This window comes from Populus trichocarpa, chromosome 5 (genome assembly GCF_000002775.5).
Source record: "Populus trichocarpa isolate Nisqually-1 chromosome 5, P.trichocarpa_v4.1, whole genome shotgun sequence".
In the NCBI taxonomy this organism is placed as follows: Eukaryota; Viridiplantae; Streptophyta; class Magnoliopsida; order Malpighiales; family Salicaceae; genus Populus; species Populus trichocarpa.
In genome coordinates, this window is record NC_037289.2 from 17980321 (window position 1) to 17993354 (window position 13034).

The 13034-nt window shown below is 33.7% G+C and overlaps 2 protein-coding genes across 2 annotated transcripts; one reads left to right on the forward strand and one right to left on the reverse strand.

Annotated features, from left to right (window-relative positions):
• Positions 1–617: 617 nt before the first annotated feature.
• LOC7469135 (glycine-rich protein 2) lies at positions 618–4157 on the reverse strand. The gene is made up of 2 exons (XM_002307388.4): positions 3246–4157; positions 618–963 (listed from the first exon to the last, which is right to left on the reverse strand). The coding sequence occupies exon 1, from the start codon at positions 3913–3915 to the stop codon at positions 3328–3330; it is 588 nt and encodes a 195-aa protein (XP_002307424.3). The 5' UTR covers positions 3916–4157; the 3' UTR covers positions 618–963; positions 3246–3327.
• A 2257-nt stretch (positions 4158–6414) lies between these two features.
• On the forward strand, positions 6415–8340 carry LOC7460940 (uncharacterized). The gene is made up of 2 exons (XM_024601120.2): positions 6415–6794; positions 7868–8340. Exons 1-2 carry the CDS (start codon positions 6656–6658, stop codon positions 8125–8127), a joined length of 399 nt encoding a protein of 132 aa, XP_024456888.1. The 5' UTR covers positions 6415–6655; the 3' UTR covers positions 8128–8340.
• The last annotated feature ends 4694 nt before the right edge of the window (positions 8341–13034 follow it).

Here is a 13034-nt window from a genome sequence, read left to right on the forward strand (position 1 = left end):
GTACAAAAAAAAATTACAAAAAACACCATCGTGAATCAGAAAAATAAGCCTTTATAGTCAAGCTTTTAAAATTTTGATTTTATGAGTAAGGGGATCATTACACTATAGAAAAATAAATTTGCGATACCGAAAAGCTCGTAGACCATAGTTAAATGTTTTTTTTCTTCCAAGAGAATTAAAGTGATTTTACTGTAAAAATATGAAAAGATAAAGATGCCCAAGCAATTCTAGAATAAAAAATGAACAAAGCGAAAAAAATATTGTATCCTTAAAGATGGTTCTTCGTGTTATTTTTAGACGTAAAATTATAAATTCATTATTAAATCAAGGCATACATAACATAGGTTTTTTGTTTTTATAACTAGCAAGCCTCCCATATGTATTTTATTTTGTTTTGGATGGATGATATGAAGCTGATAGTCAAAACGATTATATCTACTATCTGATAAACGACTTTCCATTCGTTCTCTCGCAATGAATAAGGAATTCTGGCGTGAATTAGCCGTTCGTAGACATGGTTCTAATTTTTTGCCTCTTGGTAACTCTTCGTTATTTATTTTTCCATTTATGCCTCAGTTACCTCAATTGCAATTTCTCTATGTATTTACACATATTAATAAAGTACCAATTCCTTTTCTTTTCTCATATCAATGCTCTATGGCTACGCGATCCTCCTAAAACATTCTAAAGTTAACATTGACGTATCCGCTCATTTACATGCAAATTACATGCTGGAATGGAAAAGTACACGTGAATCTACAGAGCTCAAATTACTCAAACTAGGGCAAAACAAGTGAAGAGAAAGGCGAGTAAAACCTTAGCATCTTGAAGACCTTGATATGAGGGAATTCTCTGAATATATGATCTTCAGGTTTTCTATGACAATAGAAAATCAAGTTGCCCCTGGTTAGACATGTAGAAGAACTGAACTGGCAACATGACGTGGCATAACCAGAAAGATTTCTGAAAAATCAACTCAGGACAGGAAGATCAGATACATATCCGTGAGAGCTAGAAGATTCATCACAGAGTAACTTAATCAATGAAAAGCAAGAACCATACAATTATAGCCAACGATCAACAAAAATACCCAGTGAGCCCAAAAGAGAACTCCTATCATCCAAGGAGTGTCTTTAATGGAGTGGAGATGACATGCTAGGCATGCTACTAACTTGGGGATTTCTTCAAAGATAACCAACCAGGACAGGCCTGCATGCTAAGTTGCTAACCATTAACCAAGGTTCCTCCCAAGAAAACTTATGGGGGTTTAGGGGAGAGGACAAGAGAAATTAGGATCCGCCATACCCGTTACAGATCTATAAAACAACATCAAAACTTTGGAACATGCTGCTCATATGTCAATCCTTGCATGAATCGTCATTTAAAGAAACATCATCCTAGTGTTTCATACAAAGCATAATGCACATTTCATCCGAAGTCCAAACACTCAGATATCATAGAACTTGTTATTTGTATATCAATAACACAACAAATCACCAAAAACAAAAAAGAAGGCAAAGAAACATAAGATTAGTAGCATTTTTTTATTTTTGTCTTGGAGAAGATTTCATTAATAAGACACCAAGTGGCTAAATAACTTATAATATAGATCTAACACATGTCGATCACCGGTCATGAGATATGGCACTAAGCAAAATTGATCGACAAGCTATGCCCATTAATACAACAGAATTCAAAGGATGTCTTTTGTTCTGTAGCTATGACACCCGCAATGCTAATAATGAAAGCATACTTTTTCAGATATTCAAAGATACACTTATGGCGAGGATTATTGCATCTTTAAAAAAATCTCAAACCACAAGCAATTAAGAAAAAGCCAAGTGCTTGTGAGCTAAGAGAATTACTTGAGAATGCATCAAAACTAGGAGTGAAACATAAAAAAGCTCCGAGTTTTGAAAGAGCAATAATTTGAGACAGGTAGGACAATATTTTCCACTCAATATAGATTTGAATGAATAATATCATGAGGTGAAATTTGCAATTCAGAAGACAGAAGACACACTAAATGATACAGCCAGAATGAAACATGCATTCAGATTATGGCAAAACAAGGCACATCTACCCAACATCCACCCCCAACTCAACCCACAAGAGGAATTGAAATCAATAGATGGCAAAGAGAAAAGCTTTTGTCCTCAGTTCAGAAGCATCAAAAGCTCATTTGACACTCAGGCGATGCCTCAGATGTTAAACTTTTCAACTAATATAAATCTTATGAATCTGATAAACAAGATAATGCTCAATAGAAGAGCTTTCTAAATAATCGCCCAAAATAAAAGAGAAATGGCTTTCACAAATTGGCAGGACTGTTAAGTCCTGCCTTCTTAGAAACCAGCTGCCACTTAGAGAATTTCAAGGAACTGGTAAACTTTAGAACTTGCATGCAACATTAAATAGCAAGCCATCCTTCTCTGTTTGAGTTATTACTGTTGCAAGATGTTACAGCTCAGAAAGAATACATAAACCCCTTAACATTATGCATTTCTTTTGTAATAATTGCATCAGATCATTCTTTCATTTTGTTTTCAATAATCAGTCATACAATTTTGTGAAAGGATAAAGACCACAGACAACAAAACTGTGGATATATATCATGGAGCCAAAACAGGAGATGGATAAGACCACGCACAAGACCCTTCAAGGAGTAGCCGGTCTGGCCCCTAAGGATTCCAATCTTAACAAATACAATTTCAACCTTTCATAGGCTAACAAACTTCAGATAAGATTACAAGAATTCTAGCCACAGATTAAAGGGAATATATATACACACACCCATTCATATGAAATTCTTGGTATTAAGATAAATATTGCTATCTTATCCACATATAAAACTGAATGAAACTGAAAAATACAAAAAAGCATGCCATCACTTTCAAATAGTGGCTATCACATTCATGCCCCAATCTTGATAATATCTATTCAGCTTTGAAATTGAAGTTTACTTAGACCTGAGCAACATTACCAAATTTACTAATATCATAACAATTTAAGTAACTGTAGAAAAAATAATTAATCTCATATAAAACAGGTAAAATGTAATAAGTTTCATGTTAAACAATAAACGATGAAAAAAGAAAAGGAAGTATATCTTATGCAAACAATCGCCAACAATACCAAATTATAATAAAAAATAAAAAACAATTAGAACAGAAAGCGATTCTGCTCCATCTTCTATGCTGGTTTGCATCCTTAAAAAAAAAAAGGGAGAGAAGCAATCACCAAACCTTGAAAATGCAACAATCCACAAAAGAATTATTAACAACCACCGCGCTCGTGTCATCATTAACTGAAACCACCCACATTCTCTCACTTGTTATCAGTATTAGGACAGTCTCTCGCAAAATGCCCTTCCTCTCCACAATTGTAGCATCCTCCACCTCTACCTCCACCACCACCACCACCACCACCACCACCAGAATATCCTCTGCCTCCACCGCCACCATATATCCCACCACCACCGCTACCCTGATAACAATCCCTCGCTAAATGACCGTACCGTCCGCAATTAAAACAAGCACCGCCGCCGCCACCCCCGCCAGCGCCATATCCTCCGCCTCCATATCCTCCACCACTTGAACGGCCGCCTCTTCCAAAACCACCGCCGCCTCGTCCTCCTCCGCCGTAGTACCCCCTCCCGCCACCGCGGCCTCCACGAGGAGGACGGCGAGATTTGGACACGCCTACGACATCAACGGCCTTGGTGCGGCCGTCTTCACCTGAATCAACGGAGAACTCCACAGGCTGTCCGTCGGAGAGGGTACGGAAGCCGTCGGACTGGATCGAGGTCTGGTGGACAAACAGATCCTCGCCGCCGTCATCGGGAGCTATGAAGCCAAAACCTTTCTGTGCACTGAACCACTTGACGGTGCCAGTGGATCTCTTGGTCTCAGCCATTGAAATGAGCTTCTAGAAGAACCTAGAAGGTTCTGGAGTTGGTTTCAGTTTGTCAATGGCTTCACGCAGTGTTTGCGTGAGTGGGGTATGGCGTCTGTGCCTTGTGTTAATGAGTGTCAGAGTTCGGGGAGGTTTTGAGTTTGTTAGGCGGGGGACCCAGTGGATGAGAGATCGGATGGTGTGGAGTGGATTAGATTGGTATCGTACGGTTGTTAAGGATTTAGCGGTTTATCCCATTTATGTGTGACTTCTCATATCAGGTCATTTATTTCTATCCGTTTGTGCCTGTTTCTGTTTGCGTGTAGTGAAACATCAAAAATAGCCCCCAATTATATACAGAGAGTCGATTTTGATTCAAGTATCATTTTTTTTTAATTAAATGGAAAGAGTGTTGCCACTTTTAATTAAATGTATTGTTTTCCTATGTCTTCTTGTTGTTTTGAAACTATGAGATTGATTTCAAAGTAACATTTGGTATATACATAATTTCACTGGTTAAATTTTAAAATATATCATGCAAATGCTTTCTTTAAACCCCAAAATTTTCTTTTTTGGTCAGACAAGCCTTTAAAGGTATAATGCAACTTATCTCTCCTCTTTTACCCAAACAAACCTTTAAAAAAGATAAATCTTGCTTAAAATAAGCCCAAATAAAATCAAATAATTCGTTGATAAATAACATGAACTAGATCCTTAGCACATGCTACGCCGTGAGCCAAATTATTTTTTAAAAAATATAAGAAAAAAATATGAGGTCATCAAAGACATGTTTTCTAGAAATAAAACAAAGGAGTAATGAACACAGAACCCAATGTATTTGAATGAAACCTTTTTTAGCTATTGAGTTGGTGATATATTAGACGATATATTTTTTCTTTAAATATCAAGACAGTAATATATTAGATTGATCTAAACCAACTCTGGCTAACCTGCAAAACTCGCAACTTGGATCATGAGATAGTGATAGCCTCATGAAAAGCAAATCGAGGCAAACTATCAAGCCCTTGTTATCGCAGAGAAATATTATTTGGTTGATGTTGCATATCTAAATGGGTATAAATATTTAAATCTATATAAATATAAAAAATATCGCTAGCAATGTTTTCAGCATTGAGAGTAACTAAGAAGTCAGGAAGAAGTATTTAATTGTGCAGACTCATCACTATGCAATGTGATAGAACATACTTTTGATGTGTGGAAAAATAGATGGAAAATTTTGCAAAACACACCCATGTATTTGTACAAAATGCAAGTTCAGATTATAATGACATAAATGGCACTACATCACTACATTAGAAGGAAGCGCAAATGATATTTGCAAAATTTAATCGTCATCCTAATTTTATTCTCTATGATTTTTTAGCCGATGTCGTTCCATTCTCAAATAGCCATGGATATCAAAGGTCTTCTCGAATGAATTATATATATAATGAAATTGCAAATAGTTTAATAGGCCAATAAAAGTATGAACTTAATAAAGGATTGTTCTTTTTATAATGTATTAATAATTCAATGCATAATAATATAATTCAAAACTATGAACTTACTAAATATTATTTGTAGTCATTTTATTATCAAAATTACTTTCAAAAACAGTTTTAACCAAATACCTTTGAATTACTTTTTATTCAACAATAATTCCAACCGTAGTTTTAACGAGAAATATATTCTACCCAACTAACTACAACTAATAGTAACTTTTCTAAATTAACTTTTTAAAAAACCACAACAATAAAAACTACCACAATATCAAAATTTGCGTGCATATTCTCACGTTACAAAATTCATGTGATAAAAATAGCGTATACCACGAGTGAATATTTCAATAATGGTTAAAGGAAAAACTATGTTTTTTCCCTAGATTTATATATCAATATTTCTGGTTTAAAATATTTTTAGTTTTCAAAAAGTTTGCTAATACTAAGATCGTCTTTTTAGCTATTCCTTTATAGGTTCTTCATTATTCTTTGGAGATGTCACCACACAATGTAGGAATTGATGTGATAAAATGAGTTTTTTAAAAAAAATTTAAAAAAAGGAAAAAAGAGCTTTGCTAGCTATTTAAATGACTGGGGGAACACAGCGGAACCAGTATGTTTGGTAGTGTGATAGCGGTTGCTTTTCAAATAACATTTTGTGTCGAAATGCATGTTAATGATGTTTTTTTATTTTTTAAAAATTATTTTTAACATCGGCACATCAAAACGATTCAAAACATAAAAATCATATTAAATTTTAACAAAAAAAATTGAATTTTTTGGGAACGCGGTGCACACCACGTTCCCAAATAGTTTCTTAAAACCACATAGGTTAGAGTATAGAAGTTTAGACTACAAGGATGGAGTTGGAACATACTTGAATCTACAAGGTTAAAAAGGAAAGTTTACCCGTGACCAAACCGAGATTTCTTGTCAACGGGAAAGGCGCCAAATCATTGTTCTGGGCCGTGGAGCTAAAAACGACATGTCGTTAGATGGTTCACTCTAATCTAATGCACCCACTTGGCAAAAACAGAGATGTTCTAGAGACTTCGACTTCTGTCCAGAACCTACCACTCTTTCTAATACCCCTCTCCCACGCAATGTGAATTCCTCATCCAATCTCCATCCCTGAAAAATCGAATCATGTTCTTCTCCCCCTGTCTTGTCTAACATTGTTGTTTGATTTTGTATTTCGGCAAAGAAATAATTAAAAAGAAATCTAGAATTATAGCTGGTGGTGAATCCTGATCGGTGGAGTGATGTCTGCGTACGAGAACGTGATAGGGGGGAGGCTGAAGCTGAAGGGTAAAGCACTGGACGTGAAAGCAGGTGGCATTATCAAGAAGAAGAAGAATCTCCGTTACAAGAAGCATCGTTATCAAGATCAATCTGCAGCAGGTTTTTGTTTCATGTCTTCTTCTTCTTTACATTGATATTTGTTGGTAACTATGATATTTTCTTTTTTATTGGATACTCTCATGTAGACTATGCACGACGAATGATGAGTTAAATTAGGTGGTCTTTCTAGCAATTTGTAATGTTGGAATGGCGCCGCTATCTCCTAGTTATGAAGGCATTTCTGATTCGTAAAAGGCTTGAAGAAGGGCATGTGTTTTAAGGTGGAATTCGCTGAACTTTTGACTTGAGAAATGCAAGTGTGATTTTCAAAAGTTCAAAGAATAGCGATTTGAAACAAGAGGATATATTCAAGAGTTGAAGGTGATGTGGGATGACTATTGCTCGATTTCATTGGGCAGCGGGGATTAGTATTCAGAACAACACTGTAGGATTTGAATGTAATGTGGCATGGTGGGAGCACTGATTTTTTGACATTTATCTTCTAAACTCTCATGGATAAGATTTTTGGGTGTAAAAACACAGAGGGTTGAGTTCATGTTTGGGATGGACTGAGCCAGCTCCAAAATTGACAGGAGTCGAGGGAATAGCCTTTCGAGACGTTCCCCGATTTGGAGTTGCAGTATTATCTGAGTAATTGCTGGGAAATAATTATAAAAAATCTTTGCTGATCGGAAAATGGTTCAGTCCCGACTACATCTCCAATGTAATTTACAGACTAATTCCTTAGGGCTCATTTAATCTTCATGTGAGTAGATAATGAGATATATATTTTCCATATCGATGCCCCACTTGCTGATCCATCCAGAGTTCACAATTGGATTTGCTGCCTGCCCTTCATAAAAAATCAGTGATGATAGAGCGAGGATGGAGAAAGAAAGCTATATTGCTTCCATTGCGAGTGCGTGGGAGCTGAGAGAAAGAGAAGCGAAGAGGGAGAGAGAAAATGGGAGAGCGGGGGGTGTTACTATAATTTTATGCAGTGACTGTCTATGATGTCATAATGCTTTCTACAGTTTCTTCATTAAATCATTCATTGTTTTCAGTTAATATTGCCTTGATTCATGAATTATTGGTTTTAACTAACAAAATGTCTTCATTTTAGAGGTTGTCAGATGGAAATACAGCCTTAGCAACAGATCATGCTAGGGATATGAACGAGACAGACAAATGTGATGAACAAGGGCAGACTGCAAAGTATGATGATCATCTTACACCAGCTGAGAAGCGATATCTCCAGCAGTGGGAGAAAATCGATACCCAAAGGATGGTTAAGATGGCCAGCAAATCTCACCGTGATCGGATTCAGGAATTCAATCAATATCTGGCTAACCTAAGTGAGCATTATGACATTCCTAAGGTGGGGCCTGGTTAGTTTGTTTCTCCAATTTGCCAGTCAGCTTTATACACTAGTTCAAAGGATTGAGAACAATGAGTTTTAAACGTTAAAAGCCATGCATATTGATTGAAAGCATGACATTTGTCTAGATTTGTATGTTTTAAGTTCATTGACAGTTTGGTCTCTGTGTATTTAAATTGTGAATTCTGCAACTAAGTTTAATGGACAGTTTTGATGTCTTACCAGTTGGATCTTTGCCTCTGTAGAGCTCCCAAAAATTCTAGTAAACTGTGGAAAATATTCCAACTAATAAAAAATTGAATGGTTTCCAAATTTCTTATCTATTGTGATTATACATGTGAGGTGTGTCTGGTATGAGCCAGTGATCTGCAGCGGTGGCAGGGAATTCGGGCTTTCCGATATTCACTTAACAGGATTTAAGAGGATGTTCTGGTTCATCTAGCACTAGGAATTCTCCTTTTCAGTTATGTATTAATTACGTAGGTGACTTAGAGTATAGTCCCTTTAATGAATTTATCGATATTGTTTTACTTCATGGTATGAAGAGATTTTTGCTTCATATTTGCCTGTGGTACGAGCTTCTAGTCGAACGGCGCGAACCATGTTAATCAGGCTTGGAGTGGAATCACTTCTCTTCTGGTAGCAAACAAGGCCCTCAGCTGCCCAAACAAAGATATTAGATTATAACCGATCCAAGGCTAGAAAGCCCAGTAACATCATTGGAAAGAAGTGGTCTACTTAACGGCTTTCGACCCCTACCTAGCTTTCCTTGTATCCGATTACCTAAAAATAATTAATTCATAAATTTAGAGAAAAAACTATATAAAAAAACATTAATTTTTTAAAAACATTTGAAAAAAAGGGCAAAGGCTAAGTGTTGTTGGGTTTGGTAAGTCAAGCCAGTCTGCATGATATCTATTTTGTCAAGGCTCATGCAATTGGACCTTTATTTATTTATTTTTTATCGCTTGCCATAAAGTTTTTTGGAAAAAAAATCAGACGACACGTTGTCTGATTTGTCTAGATACCGGCCACTGTAGTTGTCAGAAAATCAAGGTTTAAGTTTTTTTACCTAAAACCTTTTTTGCAATCCATTTTTGACCAAAAACTCCTATAAAATATTATACAAACCATGATAAATTTATCTATAGCCTTAAAAAATCCAAAAAACCGCATCGAAAACCGAAATCAACCCTAATCCAAAAATAATCACAACTCAAATTTGTTTTTTCACGAACTTTAAAGGTAAAAAAACACTTAATATAAACTCCCTCATCAATTGAACAATTTGACACAAATATCTTCTGTTTTCGTTGTCTAAATCGGTGTCAGTGATACTTTTTTCTCTCTACTTGGAATTTAGTGATCTCTCTCTCTCTCCTCTCTCCTCTCTCAACCAATGACCAAAAATAATAAAAATAAATTTTTTATACCAAAATTTAATTTGAAAAATATTGAGGTACTGAAATTATATAATTTAATGATTTTTAAAGTTTAAGAATTAAAGTGTATTTTTTTATGTGAAACTTATGGCATGTCACCTATGTTTAACATCTTTTTCATTTTGGTCTCTCTTATTTCAATCCCATCTTTTCATAAAAAATAAAAATCAAGTGGTCCTTAATTAGAACTAAATCGCAAAAGAAATATTTAAGGATCAAATTGAAAAAACATAAAATTTTGTACAGTCTATCCACAATAATGTATGAGAGGATAAACAGTGGAGTCTTACATAGTAAAAAACCACCACCACCACCATCACCACCACCACCACCACCACCACCATTATTATTATTATTATTATTATTATAACTAACATTACTACTATTATTATTTTTATCATCATCATTATTAATTTTTTTTGTATTATAATTATCATCATAAATAATATTATTATTTTCATTACCACTATTACTATTACTATTATTATTTTCATATTACTATCACTATCATAATCCTCATCATCCTCATCATCATTATTACTATTATTATTATTATTGAAAAAATAAAAATCATGAACTTGATTTGAAGGACATAATTAAAAAATATCAAAACTTTAACAAAAAGACCAAGAAAAACAATAAGAAATCAAAAGAAGATGGACTATATTGAAATCACTATTATTATCATTGAAAAAACCAAAATCATGAACTTAATTTGAAAGCCATAAAAACTTTGTTAAAAGAGCAAAAGGACAAAAAACAAAATTAAAAACAGAAGGACCGAATCGAAAATCATTATATATACAAATTAGAAACCAGGGGTTAAATTGAAAACACATAAAAATTTAACAAAATAAAAAATAATAAAAATATAAAAATAAAACTAAGAGGACTGAATCTGAAATACCAATAACATAAGGACCATAATGTATTTATTTAAAGGTAAAAAAAGGGTCACGGTCAATAAACTAGGAATACTTGGACTACATGCGCCACTAAGAAAGAAAAAGGAGATGGCGGGGAATCAAACTATATGGTGAAATCTTATTTTTGATCATTGAAAGACACCGCACGCACCACTCAAAAGACATGGCGTCTCCCACTCACCGTGCACTCGTCAATAGCATTTTCTAATTAAAAATATTATTTTAATAGTAAATTACAACACTACCCCATGCAAACCAACAATTAAAAAAAAACCAAAAGACTCTTATACCCCCGACTCCAATGCATTAAATATCTTGGATTTAATGGTACATTTGTAATTTAACTATATATAAGAAACCAAAAAAAATACCTTTATATCCCTATTCAAAAAAAATTGATTTTTTTAACTCTTGAGGGTATTTTTGTATTTTACTATTCATAAAAATATTGTATAGATAAAAGTACTCTCACTATGAAAATACCATAATATCCCTTAATCAAAGACTAGCAATTTTTTTTTGCCAAGGTCATAGACATCACTCCACTATTGTAGTGAATAATGAAGTGAGTTTATACCCACAATGTTTTTTTCATGCATTTTAATATATTTGTTATACATATCGAAACGTCTCCAATTTTCCAGAAAAAAAAAAAAAACACATATCATTCCATGGAATTACCTAGGGATTTTTTCCCTAGAATTTCAAGGCAATTAATTAATGAAAACTATAATAGTAATATTCAAACATTTAGTTTACCAAAAATTCCAAACATTAATAAGTATAACATTAATAAGTATAGCACTTAACCAGCTTACTTAATTTATACATTTAATATGTTCCAATTCACTACTAGTTCAAAAGATAATTACATCATCCACACGACATCTCAAAATTTCATTTTCTTGATTGAATAAATTTAGATCATAGGAATCTCAATTTCTTTTTTAATTTTTTTTTGTAATTTTCATTGCGTATAAATGTTTCAGAAAACCCAATGTCATGCAATTGTATAAGATTGTTTGCTGTGTAAAATTGTTTGATCTGGCATCTCTCTTTTACCCTCAGTTATATTCTGATTTTGCAGGGCATGGGGATATTAATATTAGTCTGGGTTGAGAAAACCTTCAAATTTGAAAAACTGAAGATTCTTTTTATTATTATTATTATTATTATTATTATTATATATATACAAAAAATACTTTCTCTGTATTACTTACTGCACACAATTCGAGGCCAATTCCAAGGTTTGATTCTCGGGCTGAATTTGAGTGAATTCAGCTCACTGCTTACCATGGGCTATAGCCATGCTAGAGCCCATCTTGTGCATAGCTGGGGCCTGAACCGAGCCACTTTCTGAAAAAATGATGCATTCAGCTCAACGCAGAGTGCAGATCATCAACATGTTTTTATCAAAATCTGGCTTGACGAGCAAGGTTGTTTGCAAGCGCCACGCTGCAGCCAGTGGTGCCTATTTCTCTTGCCTGAACTCCATTCAGAGAATCGTAGGATCAGCTTGGGATTGAGATAAGGACCCAAGAGATGCCATGCCAAGGAACTTCAATTTTCACTGGCTTAGGTTGCTTGTGGCTCGCTAACCATGCAAGTAGCCATCGACTTTGTTAGTTCACGTCACATGTCTTTTGATCACGACACGAGGGGTGGAGGGTTTTTTTATTTTTTATTTTTTTTGTGTTGGTCCACTTGGAATATAATTTTAAAGTTCGGAAAGAGAGGCAAAATATCACTATATCGACAATCTGTATTTGTGTTGCTCTGTGATGGCTAAACAACTGTCTATGGATGTTTAACAATATAATTACGCACATCATGTTGATATTCCGGGGATTACAGGCTTGCTAGGATCTCTAGTTTATTTTTGTATTTTAAAAAAAATTAAATTTTTATATTTTTTACTTTAAATTAATTTTTATTTGGTTTTTTCAGATTTTTTAATATACTGATATTAAAATATTTTTTTAAAAAATAAAAAATATATTATTTAAATATATTTTCAAATAAAAAATACTTTAAAAAATAACCTATACTCCCAAACTAAAAATGATGATATAGGCATTTTTTCTTTTCAAGGTAATAAATTAAGAATTCCTTTTTTTTTTATTATCATCTTTTATTATTATACCTACAAAATAATTATTTAAGTTTTGATGTAAGGAGATAACTTTTTACTGTAGTTTTCTGTTTTTAAGTAAATGCTTTTAATAGTCCATAATTTGCAAACACAAACATATAGGAAGAACCTCAAAATATGAGCATATAATTGCATCATTTCCCCCCTACAAAATGCATTAATAATAATAATAAAAAAAGAGATGGAGTTTTTAATGTAACCATCTCATGTTTTTTTTAATTCAATCCTCCAACATTAAATTTATTAGAGATTGTACTTTATAATTTTTTCAATTTATTTTTTCTAAGATTATCTTAAATTTATAACCCAGATTACAGGTTTAATAGGAATTCGGTTTTTTTTTTTAATTTTTTTAATTGATTTTTTTTCCTTTCAATTTCATCCTTTGACTTTGGGTTCATT

Excerpts from the sequence above, each read along its gene's own strand:
- LOC7469135 (XM_002307388.4), bottom strand. The coding sequence starts at position 3,915 with ATGGCTGAGACCAAGAGATCCACTGGCACCGTCAAGTGGTTCAGTGCA.
- LOC7460940 (XM_024601120.2), top strand. The coding sequence starts at position 6,656 with ATGTCTGCGTACGAGAACGTGATAGGGGGGAGGCTGAAGCTGAAGGGT. Across the intron at positions 6,795-7,867 it reads TCAAGATCAATCTGCAGCAG|ATGGAAATACAGCCTTAGCA; the intron begins GTTTTTGTTTCA and ends AGAGGTTGTCAG.